Source organism: Mauremys reevesii, linkage group 5 (genome assembly GCF_016161935.1).
Source record: "Mauremys reevesii isolate NIE-2019 linkage group 5, ASM1616193v1, whole genome shotgun sequence".
Classification (NCBI taxonomy): domain Eukaryota; kingdom Metazoa; phylum Chordata; order Testudines; family Geoemydidae; genus Mauremys; species Mauremys reevesii.
This window is the reverse complement of record NC_052627.1, coordinates 78,734,104-78,761,625: the sequence shown is the minus strand read 5'-3', so window position 1 is coordinate 78,761,625 and position 27,522 is coordinate 78,734,104. Positions and strand designations below refer to the sequence as shown.

At 40.8% G+C, this 27,522-nt stretch overlaps 2 protein-coding genes across 11 annotated transcripts in view; one reads left to right on the top strand and one right to left on the bottom strand.

Moving 5' to 3' along the window:
• The window catches only part of TRAPPC11 (trafficking protein particle complex subunit 11), a 57,330-nt gene extending 31,751 nt beyond the window's left edge, over nucleotides 1-25,579 (bottom strand). The window contains exons 1-7 of one of the 8 annotated variants that reach the window (XM_039539585.1): nucleotides 25,479-25,569; nucleotides 23,659-23,747; nucleotides 5,197-5,420; nucleotides 4,117-4,286; nucleotides 3,588-3,658; nucleotides 1,767-1,881; nucleotides 295-394 (exon numbers count right to left, since the gene is read on the bottom strand). In XM_039539585.1, coding sequence (XP_039395519.1) covers nucleotides 295-394; nucleotides 1,767-1,881; nucleotides 3,588-3,658; nucleotides 4,117-4,286; nucleotides 5,197-5,400 — 660 coding nt within the window. In that variant the 5' untranslated portion in view covers nucleotides 5,401-5,420; nucleotides 23,659-23,747; nucleotides 25,479-25,569. Of the gene's footprint in view, nucleotides 1-294; nucleotides 395-1,766; nucleotides 1,882-3,587; nucleotides 3,659-4,116; nucleotides 4,287-5,196; nucleotides 5,421-5,824; nucleotides 6,006-6,576; nucleotides 6,732-10,181; nucleotides 10,443-23,658; nucleotides 23,748-25,478 lie in introns of those variants that run through there. The other 7 variants (XM_039539588.1, XM_039539587.1, XM_039539586.1 and 4 more) reach the window with 7 other exon arrangements.
• RWDD4 (RWD domain containing 4) lies at nucleotides 6,879-20,649 on the top strand. Of its 3 annotated transcripts, XR_005598903.1 has the most exons (9): nucleotides 6,881-7,068; nucleotides 8,153-8,233; nucleotides 10,246-10,355; nucleotides 10,437-10,581; nucleotides 15,021-15,138; nucleotides 15,599-15,648; nucleotides 15,797-15,799; nucleotides 16,982-17,175; nucleotides 20,309-20,649. XR_005598903.1 is itself a non-coding variant. In XM_039539592.1 (8 exons), exons 1-8 carry the CDS (start codon nucleotides 7,045-7,047, stop codon nucleotides 17,012-17,014), a joined length of 564 nt encoding a protein of 187 aa, XP_039395526.1. In that variant the 5' UTR covers nucleotides 6,881-7,044; the 3' UTR covers nucleotides 17,015-18,544. The 3 variants fall into 3 exon arrangements, 1 of the variants encoding a protein (XP_039395526.1); XR_005598904.1 differs by lacking the exon at nucleotides 15,797-15,799 and having other exon boundaries at nucleotides 6,879-7,068; nucleotides 20,309-20,453; XM_039539592.1 differs by lacking the exon at nucleotides 20,309-20,649 and having other exon boundaries at nucleotides 16,982-18,544.
• Nucleotides 25,580-27,522: the final 1,943 nt, after the last annotated feature.

Sequence of the window (27,522 nt, the reverse complement as noted above, 5' to 3'; positions counted from 1 at the left end):
AATACACTACTACCACAAGTCTGACAAGTGGGAGTTTTCAGTATGTAACTCTGGATTTAATTCCACTGTCATTTTTTATTTGAAGTTCACCTTTAAAAGGTGAATTTCACTTTAGTTGATGTAAGGTAAGAAAAAGGACCATATCTAGGATAAAAGTGAAAAAAAAAACTTGAAAATAATTTTGTTTTAACATTCTTATATTTAAAAAAAAAACATCCTATATATGATACACAGGATATATTATAAGTCACTTACAATTTTGGAATTATCTTATTTAAAAAGGAGTAGCATTACCTGATGTGTTGTTTTATTCAAGAATTCTTTATGAGATTTTACCCTTCTTATTTCTGTATAGTAGTAGGTCTGTGCATGCTCATAAAAAGCATTCTCTAATCTGTAAGAGAGAATTGCTCATCACTTTTTAAGCAAATAAAGAAGTTCTTTCAGTATATACAGGATCTAAAGTACTTTAAATTAGGCTATTTTTAACACTATTCCTTCTACAATCACTGTAAGCAAGCAAAAAACAAACAAACCCCAAAACAAAAACTTAGGTTACTGGTACCAATACAGGTAACAATTTAGGAAAGCACTAAATTAAAATTTCTTGTGATATTTGTTTTAACCTACATTATGTGCCTAGAATATTTTTGAGACAAGGTGGGTGAGGTAATATCTTTTATTGGACCAACTTCTGTTGGTGAGAGAAACTTGCTTTTGAGCTACACAGAGCTCTTCAGGTTGGGAAAGGTACTCAGGCTTGCTTTACACCAAAGAGTTAGGTCGATATAAACTGCCTTATGTCGACCTAATTATGTCAGTGTCTACACTAGAATGCTGTTGCTGATGAAGTAAGTGGCCTGTTACACCGACATAACTCTACCTCCATGAGAGACTTAAGTTGGTGTAGTTAGGAAGTCACAGTGTCTGTTTAGACACTGTTACTGACATCAACAGTTGGCTAACATTCTTGTCAGTTTCATGGCTGCTTCTGGCTCAGAGCATCAGCTGAAGCCATGAACTGACAAGAATGTCAATTTCACTGCTGGTATTCTGCCTGCTGTGAAACTGAGCCCAGGCTGGGCTCACAACTCCGGCTGTCATTCTGGGTGGGTTGGGGGCTCCTGCTGCTCCTGCCGCACAGCTGCCAGTGCTCCACTTCAGTCAGTGGAAGTGTTCCTGGCCAACAACAGCCAACTGATTTACTGCAGTGGTTGTAGGTCGACCTAAATTAGTTAACCAGCATTTTTCACTTACCGGAACCCCCCGTTCCCTCAACATGCCGGATAAAACAGCTTGTATTGTAGTTGGCATATACAGAAAAAGAATGAAGACACCTAATGAAGGCAGACAAGGAAAAAGCAAACACTTGCCTAGCAGTAGCTTCAATCTCCCTTAACCAACAGGGCTAGATGTACTATACAAGTGTGTAAAAAGACCCAGAGTGAACCAAAGGCAGTCTTTGGGTTTCCTGACACTGTCTCCCAGAAGTCCATTTAGTAGCAGGTTTTATGGCCTACTTAGAGGGAAGGTGCCCATCATAACATAACCTTATGGAAAAAGACAAAGGTTAAAAGAAACTTATTGGATTCATCAGGACTCAGCATGATGTGGAGTGTTTCAACAAAGGAATAAAATATGAGTAATGTAAGTTTACAATTGCTCTACAGCTGACGTACAGGAGAGTTGATATCTGCATATCATATGTCCCTTAATAGACTGGGAAAAAATGCATTGTAGGAAGAGACTTTTACCAATTCACTTACCTTATAATGTAACCAACCAGATGATCAGTGTGTGGCAGCACAAACAAGGATTTTCCAGAGAGGTCACAAGCATTACATAAAGCTGCTGCTCTTTCTGAAGCAATAACATCTTCCCCTAATGAAATCAAAAGAGCATGCAAACAAGCATCAATTGGCAAAGCAGTGTCAAATTGCACTCTTCTCAAAGCTTGACTATCACAAGCTATGGAACAGGTGATATACACCTCTACCCGATATAACGCGGTCGTGGGGAGCCAAAAATCCCAACTGCATTATAGGTGAAACACCGTTATATCGGGGTAGCAGTGGCAGGGCTGCAGCAGTGATTTAAAGAGCCCAGGGCTCCGGCTGCTGTGGGGAGCCCGGGCCTTTAAATCGCCGGCAAGCCCCGCTGCTGCAGCCCTGGGGTAGCGGTGGCAGGGCTCCAGCGGTGATTTAAAGGGCCTGGGGCTCCTCGTAGCAGCCGGAGCCCCAGGCCCTTTAAAGCGCCACCGGAGCCCCGCTGCTACCGCGTTATATGTGAACCTGTGTTATATCGGGTCGCGTTATAGCAGGGTAGAGGTGTACCTAAAAAGATAGACTCTCTCTCAGGTCATCTGAAACACCGAGGCTTTGATTAGCAGAATATCATTGTGGCTGAATAACCCCTAGAAGACCTGAGGAACAAGCAGGGTACTCACAAAGCACTTTACAGATTAATTTATGGTACTAGTCATGTGATTTTAAAAAAATCCAAAAAACAACCACTGAGAGAAAAAACAAACTTCTGTAGCTCGGCACCAGTGACTTTTAGAGATGTAACAAGTAAAAACAAACAAGCGCCTTCGTCCATGATTTCATGTAGTTACAGTTTGGGATAGATTGATTTAGGATGCAACCCCTTCAAATTTCTTTTCTGACATTCAGTCAGACAGTGACGATTTTATCCCTTGCCGAAGTTTGGCAAGGGGGGTAAAAATGTACTGTGTACACTTCATAACAAACACCTCTCACCTCCATTCAAAATGGGGCTCTCATAACAGTTTGATTGGGCAGAAATAAGTACTGAGAATGGTGAAATCCATGGGTTTAATGAAGAGCCTTAAGCATTGTGCCTGATCCAACCTGACATTTTAATAAGGAAATATTCATAATGACAATTGAATAGTCTTACACTAAAATGCTTATGCAGTTACCAAATGCTTCAATGCAACTTTTAAATCAGCTGCAATTAGTTTATTTTTTTACTGATCTGAGGTAAGCATTAAGTGACAACTGCTTTGTAGGATAGGTTACAGCAGGGGTTCTCAGACTTTTGTACTGGTGACCCCTTTCACACAGAAAGCCTCGGAGTGTGACCCTCCCCCCCATATACATTAAAAACACTTTTTAATATATTTAACACCATTATAAATGCTGAGGCAAAGCAGGGTTTGGGGTGGAGGCTGACGGCTTGTGACCCCCCCCCCATGTAGTAACCTCGTGACCCCAAGGGGTCCCAACCCCCAGTTTGAGAACACCTGGGTTACAGTCATATCATACAGTCACTAGGCTTGATATACAGTATCAGAAGCTGGATATTAAAAAAAAAAAATCATAGTACTGAGGAACTGAAATCGGTTAAAAAAGGTAATGAAAAAGCACCTGGACTTTAGGGCCAATTTTTCAGAGCAAATTTTCCATTGTGTATGTGCATGTAGTGGCAAGTGAATTTTTGTGCACACAAATCATTGTGCATGAGAACTGCATGCAAAGTGCACAAATGATGACCAGGTCTAAAGTCCCTTTGAAAATGTGGTCCTCGTATTTGCATAAACTCCAGTTTGAGTAGCCTTTTAGTACCTGGAGGTAAGGGTGTTTTCTTTTGAATCAAAACCACAGCAACTTTTGTGTTTCTTCCCTGCAGACTTTGTCTGAAATAGAAGAGTTGCAATGACAAGCTCATATTTCATGATTATACAATGACTTTCAGTCTACTTATAAAGTCATTAAAAAAAATTGCATATAAAAGGCACATGCACCATCCATGAGATACATATTCTCTCTCCTTTTCTCAGCTAGATCGTAACAACGGCATTCTTAATCTCACTGATTTTAGAAAACAGGAAGTAAAGGTGGCTCCCAAGCAACTTTGCCAATTTACATTCTAAAATAAGACATCTTTAAATCCTCTTAAATATATATCAAATATTCAAAACAAAATGTCAATAATAATTAATCTATAAAGAGCCCCATCAGCCCAGCACAAAATTATATATATATATTTTAAAAAATAAGATGAAACTGCTTTACGGTACGTACAAATACTTTGCAACTTACACTTAATACAAATACAAGTTAATACTTATAAACCCAACTGAAACAACTGTACCTGACAATTTCAACTCTAGTAGCACATTCTGACTGTTTTTCTTTCCACTGTGGCTCATCCCAGTCCAGTTCATAGAACACCACAACAAGAGCTGGCACCAGATTCAGATGTTTATTCATCCACCCAGTCTTCAATATCCCTTTTGGAATGTACCACTCATAGGACGTTCTCTGAAAATATTAATTTAACTTATTAAAATGGGCTACCAACCCTGTTTATTTTTGCTGTGGCACGTGCATGGGGAATTCCATGTGTACATGATCAGTCTTGAGGACTTGATCTTTCCTCTATCAATCTTGCTCTCAAGTGTCTGCTTCCTAATGGAGAAGGTGTGGTGGGATATTTTTTTTTAAAACCATCACACCCCATTGTTGGCTCAAGAGCCAGACGTAAGGCACTGAAACTTTATCAAAAATAGATTTACATGGTGGGGAGGAGGAGAGAAGGAGTGTCGGAAGGAGGCGAGATTCTGACACTAAAGAAAAGTCAGCTTCAGGAAATATAAAATACTTTGAACTTACATAGTACCTGTCATGCAAAGATAACTTTATAAAGCATGTTGTGAAGTAAGTATTACCCCCATTTTACAGAGAGGGAAACTGACAAAGATGCAAGTTACTTGTCCTAAATCACAATTAAAAGCAAAATTAAGGAACAGAATCCAGGTTTCTTTATTTCCAACTCTCCACTGTAATAAGTGACCACTGGACTATGCTGCTTATCAAGTGTCACACCAGCTGATATTGTCTCAGTTTCACTGCAGAAATTCAAGTAGACCTCACATACTGTATTTTACTCCGTCTCACCCAAACAGCTGCTTTAAAAATTTTCCAGAACATCTAAAAATTGAATATTTGAAATAAAAAGTATCCAAATTATTGATTTAAGAGTGATAGTGCTCCCTTAGCAAGCAATGTTTCCAGATTTCAATTAACTTTCTAATAGTTAATTTATTCTGACTGAAGATTTACACAGAATAATCACAAACAGCAAACACTTTACAGTAAGTAATTTAAAAAGTTTGCATAACACATTAAATGTATTTTAAGTCTTTATAAGAAAACACCACAGACTATATACCTTTGTTCTGCATTTGGGATACTCATGGTCACCAGGAAGAACTTTGAAAGAAATTGGTACTCGGTCAGCTCTCCTGTTTGCACAAAAGGCATCCCAGACTGCACGATGAACAGCATTATATACTACATCCAAGCCAGTGAGGGTTACAAAGGCCATAGGCCGACAACATAGTTCCACAGGGAAGTCCCATTGTGTTGGGCTCATCTTGAAGTTTTACAGAATGCCTGAAAAACAAAAATAGCCTATCTCTCAAATCCCTTTTCAAACATGCAATTTCTGAGTAGATACAAAAGATATTTCATTAAGAAAAATGCATTAAACTAGTCTTTTCACTTAAGATGCAAGTTAAATCCAGTCTGCTCACTCAACTTAAAATGTAAGGAATACAAACAATTTTAAGATGCAGGGATTTTTCAAAAAACACTCTGATAAGAATCCGTCAATAATGTTTTTTGGACGGTGGGGAAGTACCAGAAAAGGGGTGGGGGACCACTCAGTGTATCTCAGGCAAGATCAAACTTTTCTGTTTTTATTCATATTGCTCAGACACTGGTACTATTAGCAAAGTTGTGAGCCAAAGGGCCACTAACTATAGGCATACAGATAAGCTCATTAAGTATCCTCCTACCCCAGAAGTGGAAGTGGCTGCAACTGGAAGTTGAAGAGGCAGGTTAGGGGCTAGCTTGAGAACTCTGATGGTCCCAATCCTGCAGTTGGATCTGCATAAACAAACCTATGAGCTTGCAGAGCCCAGGTTCTACTCAAGCAGTCAATTGCAGGCTAGGGCTTATATCTGTTACCACTGTAAGAAGCAGTCTGGTTAAATAAGGTTTGCATCGGCCAGGTACTGTATACAGCAACAGGCATGTTCTTCCTCATCATGGCATTGTCATTTTTAGCACCAACCTCATGTTTGATGCAGTACACTATACAAAGATAGTCCTGCTCTGACAAGCATGATGTCTATAGACATGGTGCATAGGGAAAACAGAGGGGAACAACAGTGCGGATTGTTGTTTAATTTATAAAATTATATTAAGGAGTCGTTTCTGTTTTCACTGAAGGAAAAAAGTGTGTGTATTTGTCAGTGGAGCTTGACCACGGGCATAGCCCAACCTGCCAGTACCGGGCATACGCGGGGGGGGACAAAGGGTTTCTTTAACACGAGCATTATGTGCCAAAAGCGCAGAGAGCGAGTGATGAGCGGGATGACCAGGAGCAGCTCCCGGCGGGAGAGTCACCCTGTGCTAAGCCCCCGGCTCAGCCCCTACAGCTAGTCCCCCGCCCCCACCCCGCTCCGCCTCTGACCCACCGCCAGCGCCCGGCCCGACCCACGGCAACCCGCCTTCCCCGCCGGCCGGGGCAGCGGCTCCGTCCTACCACCTCCAGGAAGGGAGCTCCCCGCAGGCCCCTACCCAACGGCGCCGCCCGCAAGCGGCCACCGGGCAGCAACAGAGCTTGAGACTCGCCTCCGGAAGCGAGAGCAAGGGGGTAAGAGTGACAGTGCATTCCACTAATCAGCGTTGCCTGCTCAACGACAAAGCCAACCATTGGGTCTCGAGAACCGCGTTGGGACCAATGAGAGAAAGAGAAAAGAGGCGTGGACACAAGATTTAGCCAATTGTCGTGCGGGATTGGTGACGCTATGGCAGACGAGCCCAATCATAGCTCAGAGCTCGAAGTAGGCGTCAACACAGCAGCCCTGGCGTGGCTAGTGGAACCAAAGAGGGTCGTGGTGACGGGTGGCTGCGCATGCGCACTGTGTTCGCGTGAGGTTTGGGGTTCGGGTAGCGGTCGCTGCGCTGTGTGCGAGTCCCTGGGCTGAGGCGGGGCTCCCGGCCCGGGGCCATGGCGGCGAACGAGGACCAGGAGGTGAGACACCGACCCCGCCTCCCCGCGGCGGCAGCTGCCGCTCAGCCGCACCTCGCTCGGCGGGTCTCTGGGCTGCTGCCCGCCCTGCCTGGCCCGGGGGCGGAGGCTGCCTCGCTGCGTGATCCCGGGCGCCGGGGTCTCCGGCCCGCCCTGCTCGGCCAGTCGCGGCGCCGACCGCTCCCCCCTCCCACCCCCATCACGCATTTTTTTTTTTTAATCCAAACGAACGTAACTGGGGAAGGCGATGCAAAAATAAACCGGGAACGTGAGCAGCGACCGCGCCTGTCCGAGCCCGAAGTTCTAGCTAACAAGCGCCACAAGGAGTCCGCCGGCGGCGTCCCGTCCTGGGAACCTGCCCTGTGTCCTTACTCTCCTACGGAGAGACCGTCCCGACGCCGGCAGTCAGCTACAGGGGCTTGTCACTTTAAAGGGAATGCTACCTCACTCCCCTTGTTTCTTAGGGGCCATAGTCCTAGCTGCTTACCTTTGTACTTGGTAAATTCCTTAAAATATTTTAATTCATTGATCACATACAGTGTACACATCATTTGTGATTGTATTAATTCAACCAGCGGCACGTTAGATTTTATTCACTGTAAATACCCTGTAGAAGGTTATTGTGTGATAGGTACTTGGGGGTTAATAGATTCTCTGGTCCTTACTCACTGATAAAACCCCTTTCTTGTAGTTCTGTAGAAAGTAACATAGGGAGGATGGAAACGTTCTTGAAACAGACGTTTAGTATTTTTTTGGGGAAGTTAAGAATAAAGTTTTGTTTTCTTAAAAAAAGTCTTCTGCAGTTCAGTAAAATGTGCCAAAATGGGGAATAGGGTTGTAGAAAGTAAATTGAATTCAGCCTAGCATGCCAGGTTTGTTGAACTCACTTCTCTAATCCTGTATTTGGTTAGTGGAATGTATTAGACAAGATATCTAGACCCATTATTGCCTAAATTTTAATTTGTTTATTTTTTAACGAAAAACAGAATATGTGGATTTCTGTATGTTATGCTGACACTCATCTATTTATATAAAGTTCAGTATCTGATTTAAATTGCTAACCTTATTTTTCCTCTGTTCTTTTCAGATGGAGCTAGAAGCATTACGTTCTATTTATGAAGGAGATGAGTGTTTCAAAGAACTTAGTCCTGTTTCCTTTCAGTATAGGGTAAGACCCCATGAAGCTTTAATTAGATTAAATGAACGATATATTATAAGTTATTCTGCACATTTTCCATTACAAAGCATTTTCCTGAAACAGATGGATATTCACCTATTTAGCAATAAAGGCACTAAGTGCCCTTTTACATAATTTCAAAATAACTTGCCATGACAAACTTAAATGTAATGAAAGTTGAAAGTTACCTTTTTGAAAAAGGTAACTTTCATTACATTTAAGTTTGTCATGGCAAGTTATTTTGAATTATGCAATTATCACAGTAGTCATAGAGAAACAAGTAAAGTATAACTTGTCATGAAAAAACATGAGCAACTGTAATTGAACTTGTAGGGAACTAAGTAAATAAAACTTATGCTCTAGTCCTGCAAACACAGATTTCCTTCATTATACTAACATGAACAGTCCTGCTGACTTTTCTCACAAGAGTACAGACATACTTGACTAAGTGTTTGCAGGTTTGGGACCTCACAGACACACAAGGTACATTGAAAATAGATCATGATATTTAAAAAAAAAATCAAATCTGAACAGCATCGTGTAACTTTCAAAACTGAAAGTGTCAAGCGAATGCAATAATGTTGCTGAATCTTTACTGAAAGGCAAAGAAAACCAATCCATTGTAAAAAGGAAGAATAATATGACAGCATCAGATCTGGCAATATGTACTTTTCATTAGGTAGAAAGTCAGTGGAATAGAGTTGAAAGGATTAGTCTGCTATTCTTCTGAACATAATTAGTGTACTGCACAGCACATTGATTACAATTATAAAATAAGACCAAAAGAAGACACGGCAAAGATTTCTCAAATAGTGGCAACATGCAACACACATTATTCCCGAAAAGCTTACTATGAAGAAATTGGAAACGGAGTCAATGTAAATATAAACTATTTAATATTGAGTATATTAGGTTCCTACTGCTCACAATCCTCTTTACATAATCTTTGCTCTCCCTTCTCTTGCTCCTTCCACATAGATCCAACAAAGCCAGAGTTAGCCTTGCAGCATGCCCTGCAAAGAATAGGCCTTGTCCACAAAGAAAATTTTCACACTTGCTTTTAAAATCAATATAGTTAGGCCAGTGAAAACCCCTGTGGGAGCATGTATAGAAATACACCACAGAAACTAAAATAAGTGGCAACAGAAGGATATATGCAGGTTTAATTAAATCTGTTTATGACGACACCTTTAGATGCAAACTTTTCATGTGGACAAGGCTTTCCCTGGGTATGATGGGCTTAGGTGAACAATTTTTATGAGCTGACTTGTTAGTTTGTCTTTATTGACTCCCATCCATAGAGACAATTACTGCAATTTAATAAGTCTTAAATCGTACCCATTACTTATGACATCAAAGGTCACTAAAACATGGTTTTTTTCCAGCATTATGCTGCTTGGTTTGTATTTAGATTAGACAATGATGAGAAAGCAACTTTGATGTAGAATGTTTGGATTGCAAACACTGACAGAAAATGTTTAAATTTGCACAAGACTTTTTATAGAAATTTTAAACATATCTATTGAGTTTTGTAAAAAGTTTGAGTATAGGTTATACTATTGTATATCTAAATTTAAAATGACTGTATCAGTAATGACAGGTTTTAGAGTAGCAGCCGTGTTGGTCTGTATCCGCAAAAAGAACAGGATTAGTTGTGGCACCTTAGAGACTAAAATTTAGTTGAGCATAAGCTTTTGTGGGCTACAGCCCGCTTCATCAGATGCATAGAATGGAACATATAGTGAGCACACACACACACAGAGGTGGGAGTTCCCCTACCAAATCTAAGAGGCTAATTAATTAAGATGAGCTACTGTTATCAGAGATGTTTTTGACCTACACAGAAGCTCTCAGTTCTGAGAGGAAGAGCTTCTGTGTAAGTTGAAAGCTTCTCTCATCAACAGAAGTTGGTGCAATAAAAAAATATTACCTCACCTACCTTGTCTCTAAGGTTTGATAACAGACTGAGGCTTCCAATTTTAAAGTGTTTCATCTCCTTTCAGATAGGTGAAAATGGCGATCCCAAAGCCTTCCTAATAGAAATTTCATGGCCAGAAACATACCCGCAGACAGCTCCAAACATATCCATGAATGCTTTCTTCAACAACACCATGTAAGTATTTCAGTTACTACTTCTCTTACAATATTCTTGAATTCTTTTGTGCCTGTAATTGGATTTTATGGTCTCTTCTAGATCTTTAGCTATAAAACAAAGTATATTGGATAAATTAATGGAAGAAGTTGAAGTTAATCTTGGAACTGCCATGACATACACACTTTTTGAATATGCCAAAGATAATAAAGAATTGTTCATGGAAAATCAACCTGTTCATATTGTGGTAAGTGTATAACTTGCATTTTGATCTATTTTAGTTTTATAAATGAACTTTTTTTAATACAAACAAAAGGAATAGAATGTTTAGTTACTCTACATTTAAACATCTCACATTGCTACAGAAAACTTCAGTTGCATGTCTGAGGTGGAAGCCAGTATGCTATGTCACTAAGATAGTGGCTAGAAAAAAGCAGATGAAAGGAAGTGTAGCACTGCTCTGTGGTTGTAACCTGGATGTTTATTTGGTATTTAGCCACCTTACCAAAAAGTTTCTGGAAGAGAAATGAGAGAGAAGCAGTGATTAGGAACACTCCCTAATCTAACACAGCCAACTGATATCCAATGGTGACTACAGAACTAGTGCAAGACAGAGTTAGTGAGAGCCAATGTGGGTTTTGACTTGCAGTGTGAAGAAAGTCTCTAGAATGGATGAGCTATGCTTGTGGTCTGGGAGGTCTGAACAGTTAAATATTTGACAAGAAGAGTGAGGGAAGGAATAGCAGAAGCAACCAATCAATTACAATCAATGTAGAAATTATTTAGCTGATGGAAATAAAAATATTAAATTTTGTTAGATGACGCTTCTTGATTCTACTTTAAATGGCTCAGTAGTCTAGAACATGAAGCACATGCCAAGCACATTAACTCTGCTCAAAGTGATTCCATCAAGCTGGCTTGAGTGGAGACCTTCACTTCTAACCCGATCTGTTAAAGCAGTATTTCACCTGGAGTGAGAAACTTGACAGTCTGTTTCTAGAAAGCACGTATGCACCAATTTTCATCTGCTTCATCTATAATTTTGTTCAGAACTAGGTTAGAACACTTAGGACAAGATAATTCTGACTCCTGAGAACACCTATGAGAACTCCTGAGCTTCCACTTGAGCCAGGAAAATTTGAAGCTTTATCTTTATATTATCCAGCCTCCTATTCAAATTTTTCCATGCTCGCAATTATTCTCTTTTGTATTAGAGAAGCCTCTAGGCTCGGGCCCCTGTTGATGTAGTTTTTCCCTCTAGAGGGCCTGGGAAAGCAAGAAGCCAAATGTAGGTAGGAAAGATTTGAGACTGGGACGAGTTGCTAATGGTATTGGTTATAAAATATTGAACCTTAGCTACTAGATGACTAGATTTAAATTCACATACTTTAGTAGTGGCCAGAAGATAGCAAATTGGTGATCTCATGCTGGTTCCTATAGGACAGGTGTCAATACTGGAAATACAACTACCACCTTCTGGAAGTAATTCAGATCTTTTATCCACCTTACTAAAGAGACCAAGGATCAAATGGGTGTGAGAACTAAATGGTGCTTTTGACCTTAAAGGTGTACTGTACCTGAGGGGTTTTTTTGTGTTAGTTTCCTTCTTAATGAGCAGTAAATGTACTCTTTTGAAAACAAATAAAGGGCCTTTGTTTTCAGGCATCTCAAAAGAGCCTTGAATTTAACAGTTCACACTCTCTAAAGTCTACACTACAGGGGTGGGGATTGAGCTAAGTTAAGCAACTTCACTCACTCACTCATGCCCGTCATCCCAATCGGGGTATGGGCCACCAACCACAGATCTCCAGAGTCCTCTATCCTGGGCCATTCGCTCTAGCTGGTTCCAGGTATAGCCCATTTTTTTGCTATCAGCCTGAAGGTCGCGTCGCCAGGTGTTTCTTGGACGGCCTCTTTTCTGCTTGCCTTGGGGGTTCCACCGCAGTGCCTGTCTGGTGGTGATAGTTGGCTGCTTGCGTAGTGTATGTCCTATCCAGCCCCACCTTCTCCTTCTGATTTTTTCCTCTGCTGGGAGTTGACGGGTCCTCTCCAAGAGGTGGATGTTACTGATGGTGTCTGGCCAGCGGATCTGGAGAATCCTTCTGAGGCAGCTATTAATGAAGGTCTGGATCTTCCTGATGGTTGTTTTGGTTGTCCTCCAGGTTTCAGCTCCATACAGTAGGACTGATTTCACGTTGGAGTTGAACAGTCGAATTTTTATTGCCAAAGATAGCTCTCTGGAGCTCCAGATGTTCTTGAGCTGTAAGAAGGCTGCTCTTGCCTTACCAATCCTTACTTTGATGTCTGCGTCTGTGCCACCCTGCTGGTCGATGATGACATACTTAGATGTACTTACCGCGGTGTCTTCCCATCGATTCCCCTTGTGCCTCTCGTGGAGGTGGAGTACCGGAGTCGATGCTAGAGCGATCAATGGTTGATTTATCACGTCCATACTAGACACGATAAATCGACCCCTGCTGGATTGATCGCTTCCCATCGATCCAGCTGATAGTGTAGACAAGCTCACCTTACAACGGCGTGGCTGTGCCATTGCAGCTGCAGCATTGTAAGGTGCATTGTTTAATCACCAACAAAATTAAAACCACCTCCAACGAGAGGTGGTAGCTTCATTGCTGGGAGTGCAGCTCCCACCGATGAAGTGCTGTCCACACCGGTGCTTTTCATTGTTACAACTTTTGTCACTCAACGGGGTGCCAGTGTAGACAAAGCCTTACATTGGTATTACTAAAAGTCTCAAGAGTATGAAAAATCCACACTCTGAGTGACAGTTATACCGACCTAACCTCCAGGGTAGACAGTGCTGTGTCAGAGAAAGAGCTTCTCCCATCAACACAGCTATCACCTCTAGGGAAAGTGGATTGACTATGCAGATGGAAGAGCTCTCTCCTGTCACCATAGAGCATCTTCATTAAAGTGCTGCTTCAGTGCAACTGTGCCAATGCAGTTTAAGTGTAGACCTGCCCTTGGTTTGAAAATAAATTTACAAAGTTAGTTGAAAAAAGTTAGTTTTTTGCAGAATTGGTTAATGTTTGACTTTGAAACTGGAATTTTAACTCTGCTTAAAGTGACAGTGTTTTGCTCAGACACATTACTGAAACCTTCCGTGGAAATGATTGAAAGACAGTATGATTGTACAATGCTAGAATCACACAGGTTCCTTCTGTGGACTCTCTCAGCCTTTCCATTTTGGCTCTACTGTACAAGCAGCATTATAGATAGTCCTTGTGGCATTGTATATTTGCGCTGTGAATAAAGAATTGTATGAGCATGTAGGGAGTCCAATCCACACTTCCAACTCATTTCACTGATCTTTTAAACTGGTTAGTTGTACTGGCAACACTGACAGGGAACCACTTCTATCCCCACTAAGCAATAGTCAGGACATATGCAATTGCAGGGGTTATGGAAGTAATTATTCAAGCTACCAATGTAAGCACTGGGACATTGCACTCTATATGATTTTATAAAAATATGCTAATGAGTGAATATAATGTAACTGGAATATGGTTCATGCAAAAGGTCTCTTGTAAGGTATCATTACAAAGCTTATAATCCACTGTGTGTGTTCATCCTGTTTCTATAAATGTATCACTCTTGTATCTAAAACTAAAAATATGAAATACAACTCTAAGGGCCTATTGTAATTATGCAAAAGGTGGGCAATTAATGGTGGCTTGGAATCTTGATGGCTCCCATCAACCAGGACAATTGATTGTGGATGGCTCTGTTTGCAGGCAAGCCTTCCTGTGAGTCAGTCTGGGAGGAATGAAGGCTTGGGGTCTTACAGTGACATGTGATCATGTCACCTGTACTGGAATCCATCTTTAATCTAGTGCTTTTCCAGTGAGGAGGGGTGGGAACCCAGAGGGACAAAGGATTCCCACCTTATGCAAAAGATATATAAGTGGGTGGAACAGAACAAAGGGGCAGCCATCATGAGGAATCCCCTAGCTACTACCTGATCTGGAACAAGAGCTGTACTGAGGGAAAGGATTGTGCCCAGTATAGGAAGGTGTCCAGTCTGAGAAAAGAAACTTATTGAAACATCTCTAAGGGTGAGATTTTTACCTGTATTCAGTTGTATTACTGTATTAGGTTTAGATTTGCGTGTTTTATTTTATTTTACTTGGTAATTCACTTTGTCCTGTCCGTTACTACTTGGAACCACTTAAATCCTACTTTTTGTATTTAATAAAATCACTTTTTACTTATTAATTAACCCAGAGTATGTATTAATACCTGGGAAGGGGGGGGAACAGCTGTGCACCCTCTATAACACTGTGTTGGAGCAGACAGGCGTGTCTGGCTCAGCAAGACAGGGTGTTGGGGTCCCAAGCTGGCAGGGAAAGCAGGGGCAGAGGTAGTCTTGGCACATCAGTTGGCTGCTCCCAAGGGGAGTTCTGTGATCTAACCTGTCGCAAGCACATTAGAAATATTATTACTGCTTTTAAACTAACTGCTGAGAACTGTCATCATGGTGGTTGTGTGATAAAACACAGGCATCTTTCAGTACTAATGTAATTAAAATATTTGGGATGTCTCAATAGGAAATCAGACATAATCAAACATTATTTGTAGTTTACCCATCAGGGTGATACCTAGATATCAATTGCCAGTTCAGTCACTGTTTGAGAGACATTTAAATTATACTTTTTTTTCCCTCAGACATCTGTAGGCAATAACATCTCAATTGGAACTCATGAAATAGTCCCATCAAGTAAGAAGAGAGACAAAAAGGAGCAGTTGTCCAAAACCCAGAAACGAAAGCTAGCAGACAAAACAGGTTTGTGCAATATAGTCTACTACTCCTTTTCCACACTTGAGGAAAATGGTGCAGTGTGTTCAGGATAGTTTTGTACCTTCAAAGACAGATTCAGATACACTTTGGGTCACGAGTGAGAATGAATTGGGTCTCATCCCAGTCTTCACTTGCTTTGCTCAAAGCTAAACAATTTTTCACCAGTGACAACAGCCTGAAGCAGAAACTGACTGACATAGCAGTGATATGGCAGTTAAGTCTGCTTATTCACCTCAATTCCTGAATGGGGAAGTTTGTACAGCGTTGCACGCTACACCTGCCTCAAGTTAGTACTGTGAGTTCCTTGCTTTCCATGCATTCGCTTGTTGGATATTGTGTTGGCCAGATCAGTAATATGAGAGTTCAGCTTTTAAATATATGACATCTTGCTAGAGTCTAGCTGCTGTTGTCTGAGAGCTGAAAATAAACCCTGCTTCTTCTATAGATCACAAAGGGGAGCTTCCTCGAGGATGGAACTGGGTGGATGTAATTAAGGTAACATGACTGTTACAGCTGTGAAACTATTGCATAAGAACATTATCTGCAGAAAAACAATGATAAATTATATTTAATCTGTCTTTTTGCTTTTCTTTCTAACAACATTTGGATTTGACTGGTCTGATTAATTTCTGTATACATCCAGCATGTAAGTATTTTCAAGTTTTGGAAATCATTTTGGAAAAAAAAAATCTGACTGTGGTTACCCATTTCTCTATAGAGCCTAAGGATAATCCCTTACAAGGCTTTAAAAATACACATTTCTTCTGAAATTAAGATATATCCAATGTGAAAGCATTAACTGTCTTACATTCCTCCTTTAAACTCAGGTTTTATCTTTTGAGCATTTCAAATGAAGTTTTGAGGCGAGAACTTTCAGTATGTAATTTAGCTGTGAATTCCAGAATATGCTGTCTTCACATGGGCAACTAATAGGGATGCAGCCAGGATTTACAGGGCCCTGGATAAGTAGAAGCAAGGAGCCACTTCAGTTGTGTTTTTCCTAAGCAGCAGCCCCACATTGTCTCCTGCACAAAGTACTCTTTCCCCATCCCACTATTAATTATTGATTTGTACTACTGTAGCACCTAGGATCAGGATCCCACTGTGCGAGGGGATGTACCAAAGATAAAAAGATAGTCCCTACCCCGAAGAGCTTACAATCTAACTGTAAGACAAGAGACAGATGGATACAGACAGAATGGGGAGTACAAGGAAACAGACAATACTAGTCTGTTAGTTCCTCCATTTGCCATTTCCACCCCATTACTTCTGCCACTGGAATATAAATTAACATTGCTATTTTTAACAAGTTCTACTTTATATCAAAACATATTTGATTGAACATTGGTATAACCTGTTGTCAGCATACCTCCGAGCATAGTGTTGAAACTGCAGCAAATGGGCACTGTCAAGGTTTTTAAACTCTAAATAATCCACTCATGACAATTGTTGCAGAAATGTGTGGGATACTTTTAAGAACTGCATCTGTTTGACTTTCCAAAATGTTTGTGGACTGGTATCAGCCTTTTCTTATTAAATGGAAACAACTTCAGCTAATGTTTTTAACGAAGTTTAAACTGGTTCTGAGATTAACTGTAGAATATGTTTTGGATGTAAAATAGTTCATAAAAATATGAGAAAGCAGTCTTAAATTCAGAGGACAATGAGTCAAATGTATAAGCTATAAGATTAGTTTTGAGTCATTTGAATTTTTGATGGGTTCAGTTGTTAGTACAAACTCAGCCTAATATGCCTGTATGTAGTGTAAAATAGAAATATAGTTCCTAATAAATGCAATGTCTGAACATTTTTTCTTTGTCTTTTATAGTTAAGCAAAACGGGTTCTAAAGATGATGAATAATGGACTTTCATACAAGGAAACTTCACCTTTTAATACAGTGCAATTGGGTCAACATCTTTCTCTTAATAGCTTTTTCCTCTTGTCAGAGTGGAACGTTTTATAAAAGGACAATTTCCTAACTATTAAACCTGAGCACAGACATTTATCCAGAGATTATTCTGGTATGACATTTTTCTTCACAAACAAAAATTTGCCTTAAAGGGAAGATAAGTGACATTTTTATATTGAACTTTTAGAAAGCCTATTTGGTTTCTAACTGTCAAATGCTGAAAAGAATAGTGAAATATGCAGTGTTAATTTATATTGTTTTACTCTGTAGTAAGAATATAGTAAAATTGTTAGTGAATCCTCTGATATTGTGACCATTTCCTGAAGTTCTCATTCCAATGGAATAAAAATATTAAAAGTGATTGATCACTTGACAGCATAGTTCATTTAAAATAAACTCCCTTTAAACAAAGCTTTCTTGATTTGTTCCTCTACAAATGCAGAAAGAGAACACAACACAATTATAATCGAATGATTTATCTAGGTCTAGGCTAGGTCTGCATTGCACACCTTACAACAGCGCAATGTAGCTGCTCTTTGTTGCCAGGGGAGAGCTCTGTCTACACTACTGACCTTACAGTGGGATACCTGTACCACTGCTGCTATAAGGTCTCCAGTGTAGCCACTCTATGACGATGGGAGAGAGCTCTCCTGCTGGCATAATTAAACCACCCCCAATGAGCAGTGGTAGCTATGTTGGCAGGAGAGTCTCCCACAGACATAGCGCTGTCCACACCGGCACTTTTGTTGATGAAACTTATGCTGGTCAGGGGTTTGTTTGTTTTTCCACACCCCTGACCAACAAAAGTTTTACCAGCAGAAGTGCTAGCGTAGACAAAGCCTGAAGCTTTTGGTCCTGTTTTAACTCGAGTTAAACAGCCTGCTTGTGTGCTTGTGGTGGTGATGATGCAGCTGAGTTTCTATAGGCTTGCCAGTAACACTATTGCCTGAAATCAGAGTAAGTTTCTTGCTCTGTGATTTTGACTAACTAGCTCAAAGTTTCAGCTAGATAAGGGTAGAGAAAATAGCAACATGTGACACTTGTAAATGCTAGTGCACAAAGGACCACACACCCTAGTCTAGACAAATTCAGAGTGAAAGAACAAGTGGTTACAATACCAGTATGTATTGTCAATTCAGCCCAGTGTGCATCTGTTGTAGTCCTCCTCACATATACTTTTAGAGGAGGTCAGGGTGTTTGCGTGGAGCTGTCCTACTGATAGTGAATTTCTGAATGTTATGATTTGGTGGCTTTTTCCATTGGATAATCAGTGGTTTACCATGAGGATTTTATTGTATGAATTACAGGACAGTGGAAAAAAAAATAACCACTCTCCCATGCTGGAAAACATTTTTTGTACAGGTTTGTCGTCTTGTATCAAAAACAATCCTCTTTACTGTATAAACGGTAACTGAATACTAAATGCCTTAATGTCATTTAATATTTGAGATTTTGATCTTAATAAATGCCTATTTATCTGCCATGGTGTGAGACCTCTTGCATAATGCCTATTGTGCATCTTTTTGTATATTTAGGTTTGCATCAAATACCTCCCATTATGAAGAAAGGATTCTCTTGACAACTTTAAGAATCTCTTTTCTTCAGTATATGCATTGTATACTTTTTAGGATAATTGTTGCAGTTCCCTTATTTGGGACTCAGTCTGTCACACTTTTGGGAGTGTAGCAATCAGATACACATTTGCTGAGCTGCATGTCATGCTTAAAGTGTGCATGCAGCAACCACAGTTCATTTAAAAAGTGCACCCTGTTGCATGTAATAATCACAACATTTAGTGTTAAGGATGCAGACTGAGTGCCTCTAGGAGACTTGGGCTGAGTCATGCCTCTGAGCAGCCAAGTACTAGAGAGATCCCCCATAAAGACAGTAGCGTAAATTAACTTTACATTTTCAGCCAATAGGCTTGTTTGACTATTGGACAGTATAGGTTATTGATATACCACTAGAGGGCTTAAACTGCAAACATGAATGCAGTTGCAAATTCCAACAAACGAGAGAGAGGTCCAGGAGACCTATAAAACAGTGGGATCTGACAAGTCCCTGTTCAAATAATGATTTAAGGTGTTGCACTTTGTATTGGAATGATGTATAGGTCAGTGCAAACCAAAAGTGAACAGGATTTGAATGTGCAGGTTCTTTTAATAAAGGAACCACCAACCCATTAGTTCTGATGGAATTTTAATCATCAGCAAATGTGGTTTTTCAGCTTTGAACCACAATTATCAAAAATTAAAATAGACTAGATAAGATTACATCATCTGGAGAAAGCAAATGTTTGACAAACTAAATACTTATGGCTGCAAATATATTGGTTGGCTTCTTAAACTAAAAGTACTTTTGTATAAGAAATCAAGAACACCAGGAAGGCAATAACACCTTAGGAGAAAGTCCCTTTGGTGGGCTGGTCTATTTCAGAGGAGGAAAAAAAAACCACTTTAATCTCTCCCAGGTTCAGAAGGGATTTAGTATTTCTATTCAAAAGGTCCTGAGCAGTCTATTGTTTTCCTTGGTGTATGAATTTAGTAACCATGACAATTTATCTGAATAGATCAGTTGTTAGTGTGTGTGGGGGGGTAACAAACAGGAACCACCTCCTGCCTCCTCCTCTCCTATTGCTGCACAGAAAGGCAAGTAAATGTAGTACAGCATGTGGCTCCTGAACTGCTTGATCATCAGCTGCCTGGGCTGGCTTCTAGGGCATGGGCTGTTCTGAAGTTATCCTGGCATTTCATACCCCAAGGAGATCAGTGATGGCAAAACAACCTTCCAGCTCTGTTCTCTTTCTACTAATTTAGTAGATGTAGCAAGCTTGTCTCCAAGACAGTAGTCTGGATAAGGAACAGTTCAGCCCTGTACACTTGCTGGTTTCTTGGGGAGCTGGAAAGGTAATGTTATTTGTTCTAATAGAAAATGGTTTATCATGGGGCTTGGAGGGAGACGGAAGGAAAATGCATTTGATATTATACAAGAGCTAAACTCTTACAACTGAAAAAGAAGCTCCAGTACCTCATGCTGGAAAGACATTCATTGAACGTAAGGGATCTCTGCTACTGGTAGCTGAACTAAAACCGTGTTGAAGGAAGAGTAGCTTTAAGACATTTGGTAAACCAGAAGCATTTAGGAATAGGGTGGTCATGCAACCTGTGAATTTGCTGGGGTAATGGTTTCTTGAGTGTAGGGCCATAATATCTGGTAAAGTTGGAGTGTTTTGTTTTTTTTTGTAGAGTGAAAGAGGAGGATGAGTGAGGAATGCCAGAGAAAAGAAGTTGCAATATCCAATGTGCAGAATGATCAAAAGCTCAGATGAGGGTTTTATCAAATGGAATGAAGAGGAAAGAGTGGATTTATGTAGTTCTTTATCATACAGACATCTTGATGTTCTACCGGAGCACAGTGGAAAGCAATATTAATAAGTCTTTAGAACTTAGTAAAGTATGGACTATAAACAGCACTTACTTAGGCCCTCATACATATCTTTTACCAGTACTCTTTCCTTAATAGAAACTATGCAGGATAGTTGTTTTTACTCTTTTAGGCAAGATATGTAATGCCACAGCCACACCTTAAACCAAATTCTGATTCCTCCTCTTAATTTTACAATGCTTTGAAGAGCAGAAATTTGATAGATTCATTCTCTTGGATGGAAGGGTTGGGGTTGGTTTTTTTTTAGTACTATATGTTAGAGAAAAAATACTTCAAATACAAATTGTTTTCTGAACACTAAAATGCATTGCTATTCTAGTAGCTTGTTGGTGAGCCACCTTTGTCCATGGTAAACTTTTAGAATAATTCCATTTATCCCCGAGTACTATGTGAAGGTATTTTAGCTGAGGCACACTAAAATTTGAACAGAGTTGTATGCATTAAAACTTACTTCATTCTCTATCTAGAAAAACAAACAAAACATCTCAGCATCAGGTCACATTTTTCCCCTTCTCTGATACATTCCTTTCCCTTCATTCCTTGCCACCTTGCTAGGTAGTTCACTTCCCAGCCTCTCCATGGCAGCAGGCAGCAACACAGCTCATGTATATCCTTTGCTTTGGGGTGATTGTCACGTGTTACTACTCCCCTCCCACCCCCTAGTAGTCAAATTCACAGAGACTTACTCTGATTTCAGGCAGTAGTAGTGTTGGAGGCAAGCCTGTAGGAACTCAGCTGCATCACCACCACAGTCAGGCAGTGATTGTGCCCAGGTTTCTCACATTAGCATTTGGAGAGACAGGAAACAATAGGAAGCCTGCTGAGGAAAGGACTGGGGCTATCACTGCACTACAGGGGCACAGCTACACCAGTGCAGTACCATAGCATAGATACTTCCTCCCAGTCATGGTCACTAGGTCAACAGAACCATTCTTTTCTCAACCTAGCTGTGTCTGCAGTGGGAGTGAGTTTGGCATAGCTACAGCACTAAGGGGTGTGAGATTTGTACACCTCTGAGCCATGTAACTACGTCAATCTAAATGTCAAGTGTAGACCAGGCCTGAAACCAAATGACTGTGAGAATAGGAGCAGCAGAGAGAGTGAGGAGGAAATGTTTGTACAGCATGTAATGTATAAAGGTTAACTAAATATTATAAGGGTGAGAATTAGGGATGGAAGAAGGGAGTATGAGAGGAGATTAGAGTAGAAAATGAGCAAAAGACAAATGCACAATATAGCACAAAACTCAGAAGGAACGAGGACAATCAATCTGCATTGCTCCAGAATCTTAAAAGCCGGGCCTCCAGCTACAGAGCTGAAAATTCAATGATGTTGGGATGGGACAAAAGATTGAAGCATAGATACTGTTTCCTATCATTCTAACATATTCCTTTTCTGTATATCATGGGTCCAGATTTATTTTGAAATGGGAGAGGATTTGTGGTGAAGGGAGGTCTGGGTGTTACATGGCTGCACAGGGACTCTTTACACTGCTCATCCCACCATTATAAATGCTCCTGTGCTAGCTTCCCTGACTGCACCAAAATAGACTGTCCTAGCTGTCAGTTTTTCAGTTTGAAAATTGAGTCTCTCACACTCACCAACATGCTCCATAAGCCCCATAAGAACAGCTCTAGGGAGTATCTATTTTGGCTGAGGCACTGGTAAGCATGTTAAGAGATTTAATGAAGATGACAGAAACAACAGACTGCATCCACTGTGTACCAGCGCCCAGAGTGAGTGAGGAATGACCCCAAAACAGGTGACGTGACAGTCTAAATCCAATCACTGTTTGGCTCAGACAGTCTTTGTAAAACTCAGAGGGCTTCCTCCAACCCCCATATACCTTAGAGGTTATATGCTGGTGCTGCACATCACCATAGTATCAACATGCATGTTGGCAGCATGTGTGATTTCAAGTGCTTGATACATAAATTTGTCCTATTCCCCAGATTTCTGACATTTGGATCTCTCTCTCTCTCATCTGGGTTGGATCCCAAGCTGCCTGGGTTGTGAGAGCCAATAAGGTCACAGCATTAGAAGGTATGGCAGAGACAGCAGGCCAAATTATAACTGCATCACTTTATTGGAGACTAATAGGGTTGTGCAGGTGTCTGAGGGCATAATTGTCTGCAGCCTCTGTCACTGATAATTACCAGAAATAGAGTTCAACATGACTTTCACTGTGAGTTTACAGAGTATCATTCAGAATAGATATTTTTCTCATAATCCAAGTATCTCTTATGATATCATTGAGAGACAAACTCTATGATACATCTTATGTAGACTCACTTTTAAGAGTAGACTTAAGTTTAAATTAAATAAGTATCTTTGTCAGTAATACATTTTATCATTTCTTGTAAGGAAAATAAGAACGTAAAAACATTTTCATCTAGTGAGATACAATCTATAGCATAGGGAGCTGTTTGATCTCTACTAATTGGAAGATTGTTGGTCCCTTGACCTGGAAAAGGTGTTCCCCTTTGCTATTATAACACATCAGATTTTCATCAGTGGGCTAAGTACATGGCCTCTGTAGCTGCTTCAAGATGTTGTAGTATCAGTTTTACTTTTTTTTTCCCCCTCCAATGAATATTGTCACGAGTATTACAAGTTTTTAGCTAAACTACTGATATACACCATGGTTTTGTTTGCATCTTCCCACCCATCCTATATCTTTCCTTATAATAGCCCATATAATCTCACATACCAAAAAAAATTTATAATCTAGTTCTAAGGTTGCAAAGTCAATCACTCAAAAGTGAGGAAATGCCAGAATGAAGGTTGCCCTCTTGTGCACGTACACTGTGATACTCTAACTATATGATCACATACTTTTCCCCACCACAAGGATTTCTGCCTCATACAGTGCTCAGGATGGATGGTGCTAGGCAAATGAACTAGGATCATGTAGTGAATGAGGTTGTTTACAGGATTGGGTTGAATGTAGTTCCTCAGGGCAAGTACCACATTGAGTAAGCCTGTTAACACATTTTACAAATACTAAATGCACTTTTTAAAAAATATTTTTCCAACAAACACACACACTGCAAGTTGTCACATATATCCCAAAACACGTGACTAAATATTTGTAATTAATGTGCATGTTTTGTAAATATTGACAGAGATTCTAATAGGTTAATGAACTCATGTGACCTCTTTACTTCTCATTGAAAGATACTGGCTGAAGGACAGTTCAGCATATGGAGTCTATTCCGAGACTTTATACAGCAGACTTCTCTGGAGGGAGAGAAATCAAAACACATGTTTTTCAAAAGTGCTGGAATGGCCTGATTAGCAGAAATTACAAATGGTCTGGAAGAATTAAAAAGGTATTGTTTTAAAATCAGAAACGTTTTTGTTTCTTATACTTCTGTACATTTTTGATTGTTGGTAATTCCAAGATCATATTTTATTTTAATATTTAAAAATATTCAGTATCAAGGTGAGCTGCTTGTGATATGAGCAGACAAATAGCTAATTACCTAATTTGTGTATGTGCTTGTGTAAATGCTCAAATAGGCCAATTTAAGAGCTTAAATTGGGAGATGTCTTCTCCATTGATACAGTATACAATATCTTGGGATGGGTTTTTGACAAGGATTTTGGAACAAGTAGAAAAGGTACTGTTTCCAGTTAGTCTGTGTCCTAATATAGGACTATATTCTACCCTGAGCCCAGTGCATTCTGGAATAGAAGTCTGGCCAGTGCCAGAGGATTCTCAAGCAATAACTACAAGCATCACTTGTGACTGTATGTACTTCAATATAGAGTCTCAGTGTGCTGGTTTAATGAGGTCTCAGTAACCAGGGACACTGCTTTTCACTTTAAATTCAGAGAAGTGGTGGGCATGTGGGAGGCCTTGGCAGAAGGGGCAGAGAGGTGCAAGTGGCGGGCAAGGAGGTCCTCAAGGGAGGGGGTACTTGGGGAGAGGGCAGAGAGGCATGAGTGGCGGGCCTGGGGTGGACGGGGGGGGGGGGGGTGAAGCATGGGCAGAGCCTTAGGGTAGGGGGTGGGGCCATAATCCAAGCGCCAATTCCTTTCTCCCCCCCCCCCCCCACTTCTAGAGAGCTTCCAGCACTCATGTCCAGCCTCCCTAAATGCAGGAGTCACGTGCTGCCCATGGTCATAAGGCTAAATTCTGGTTTACATCACTGTTCCCCTCTTAGAGCAGACTAATGTCTGCAGATACAGAGCTCATTTAGGACAATGAAGCCTTTGCTGACTAGTGGCCTGAGGTGACTTTGTACTGTACTCAAAGTTGGAGTAAGAACAAAAACTCACCTCTGTTGGTGCCCCCTGTGGCGGTCTGCTTTTTCTTGTGCCTCACTGGCCAGGTCACTTTGGGTATATATACACACTGCAACTGGGAGTGAGCGTCCCAGCCCGGGTAGGCAAACTCGCACTAATGTACATGGGGCTCAAGCTTGTGTGATAAAAATAGCACTATGGAGACTGCAGTTTGGGGAGTCAAGCCGACCAACCCCCTAGGCTAGAGGGGCTAAGCCCGAACGTCCACTCTGCTACTTTTGGTGCTCTGATTTGAGCCCCACACATGCTACTCTGAGTCTGCTGATCTGGGCTAGGAAGCTCACGCCCAGCTGTAGTGTAAACATACCCATATGATCCCTCCCCTTCCTCACCTTTGGGTTCTGGTCCAGGGACCCTTGAATAGGGTGTTAAGGCTTGTCTGCACAGACCCATTGCTGCCTCCCTGGACCACTACGCTTCCTACCTTGCTTAGGCCTTTCCCACAGTCTCTTCCCGGGCTCACTGTGTATTGGCATCACTCTGTCTGAACTTCTTCTCCAGGCTCACTGCCAAGCTCCTTGGCACATTCAGCCATTCACTTCCCTCACAGGAGGGTCACTGAACCTGCAGAAATCTTCCTGCTCCCTGAAGGCCTCTCTGCCAGCACAGAGAACCCAGTTTTGCATTACAACTGCCTGGTGCTCCCTGTTGCAGGCTTACCTTTCCTTCAGGGAGATTCTGTCTGCTAGTATCCAGCTCAGCTCCCGGTCTCTCAGAGAGAGCGAGCGCCCGCCAGCCATCTGCTCTTCTTCCTGACCAGCCACCAGCTGACTCCTGTTCAGCCCTTTTAATTCCTCCCTCCAAGCTTGACATCTCCTGCAGGTGTAGCTGATTGAGCACACAGGCTGTCATTAATCACATTCTGGGCCTTGGGGGGTTTCTATACCCCCATCATATATGTCAGGAGTGGCCAAATGGCAGTTTGTGAACCACAAGTGGCTCTTTTACAGTTAAAGTGTGGCTCTCAGAGCCCCCTCTTCTCCTTCCATTTTCTACCTACCAAAGTGGTGGGGGTGGGGTCTCAAGGCTTCTTCCCTGTGGCAGGGCTAGGGGCTTCTGCCTCATGGGGGGAGTCTTGGGCCTTCAGCCCTGCGGGAGGCACCTGCTGGAGCTTCAGGCTTCAGCAGGAGCAGGGCTGAATCCTCAAGCCCCAGAAAGTGTGCCCCGCAGGGCTGAAACCCTGAGCTCCAGCAAGTGTGCCAAGCTCTCTAACTTCTGAAGATGGTCATATGCAGCTCAGCGGGTCAGTAAGTTTGGCCATCCCTGATATATGTAATCAGACATTACAAAGCTGCTTTCCTTTACAAATAAACGAGAAAGATTATATAACACTCAGGTTAAACAATCACTCACTTTTCAACTTGTTTCATTGTGGTATCACACTGTAGTATCTCTGGTAGGTAGAGTGTGGTTGAAGATAGAGCTTTGAAGAGTACCTCTACTTTTTCTCCATCAGTTTAACCCCTGCCTGCTGTCCATAAATGCATGATGCTTTAGTATATACTTCACATTTTGATACTTTACAAACTGTAAAGACAAATTGTGTTATACTCTGAAATTACTTTAGTGGAAGGTTCATAGTAACAGTTTATTCAAACTCAATGAGCCAAATCATGTCCCTAAAATTTAAATCTGGAGAAAAATTTTAAATTTCTAATAAAAAGTTTCTCTGTATTTTCAGCAGCACAGTAATTTGAACAGCCAGACTTCATCCAAAACCCTTCAGGAATTGTTCTTCTCCCCACAGATTTCATGTTCCCAGCAATCTCTGTACAAAGCTGTCAGCTCTAAGTGGGCTGGGGTGAGTTAACTTCTTGAGTTATGGAAACAAATCTAAAGTATTTCTGAAAAATAGCAAATAAAGACAATGACAACATTTTAAGTGCAAGAACATGTTTTCTTCCTTGCTCAATTTAAAACATTAGAATTTCAATGTACTAACTAATAACACAATTAAGCAATAGAAAGTATAGTTAGGGCCCAGTCTTGCTTGCTTTACTCATGTAAATATTTCCATTACTGTAGATGGAGAGTTCCTAGTCTGGGGATTGTGAGCCCCAGAGGAAGTGTGAACCATACTGTAGTTCACTTATTCATGCTAGTCTTTATATTGACTTCAGTGGAACTATTTATGTAAGTAAGGCAATAAGGATTTGGCCCTTAATATGTGTTAGTTATTAAGAATATACAGGACTGCTAGAGGTACCTATCTGAGAAATGGGTTTCTCAAGAATGGCTCAATTATCATGATTTTAAAATCATTTGTCAAAGCTGATACCTTATTACAAATCTTCAGAAAGTACCTTTACATTGTGACTCTTCAGAAGGAGGCTTGAACTAGCAGTTGAATTTAACTCATTGATTATTTTTTTGGTTTTAGCTGGTATTTTGGTGTGGGTTTTGGATATACCATTTCAAATTTTTTCTTAAAAAACAACAAAAAAACTTTCTGGATTAAAGTGTAAATGTACTGTTAAGGAACCCCTTAATTTTTGTTTGATATCTAGAGACAATATTAGCATTGGCATGTACCCGGTACAAAAATAAGTGGAGAAACTGACGTACAAGTGAAGTCCCATTTAAAGGTATGTGCCAACTTCCCTCGTTTTCAGATTACTTGGAATAGCTGAAAAATAAAGTTTGCTAATTCATCTCTTACCCATGTTTCTAGCATCATATGGAGCATCGCCTTGCTCGAAGGCTG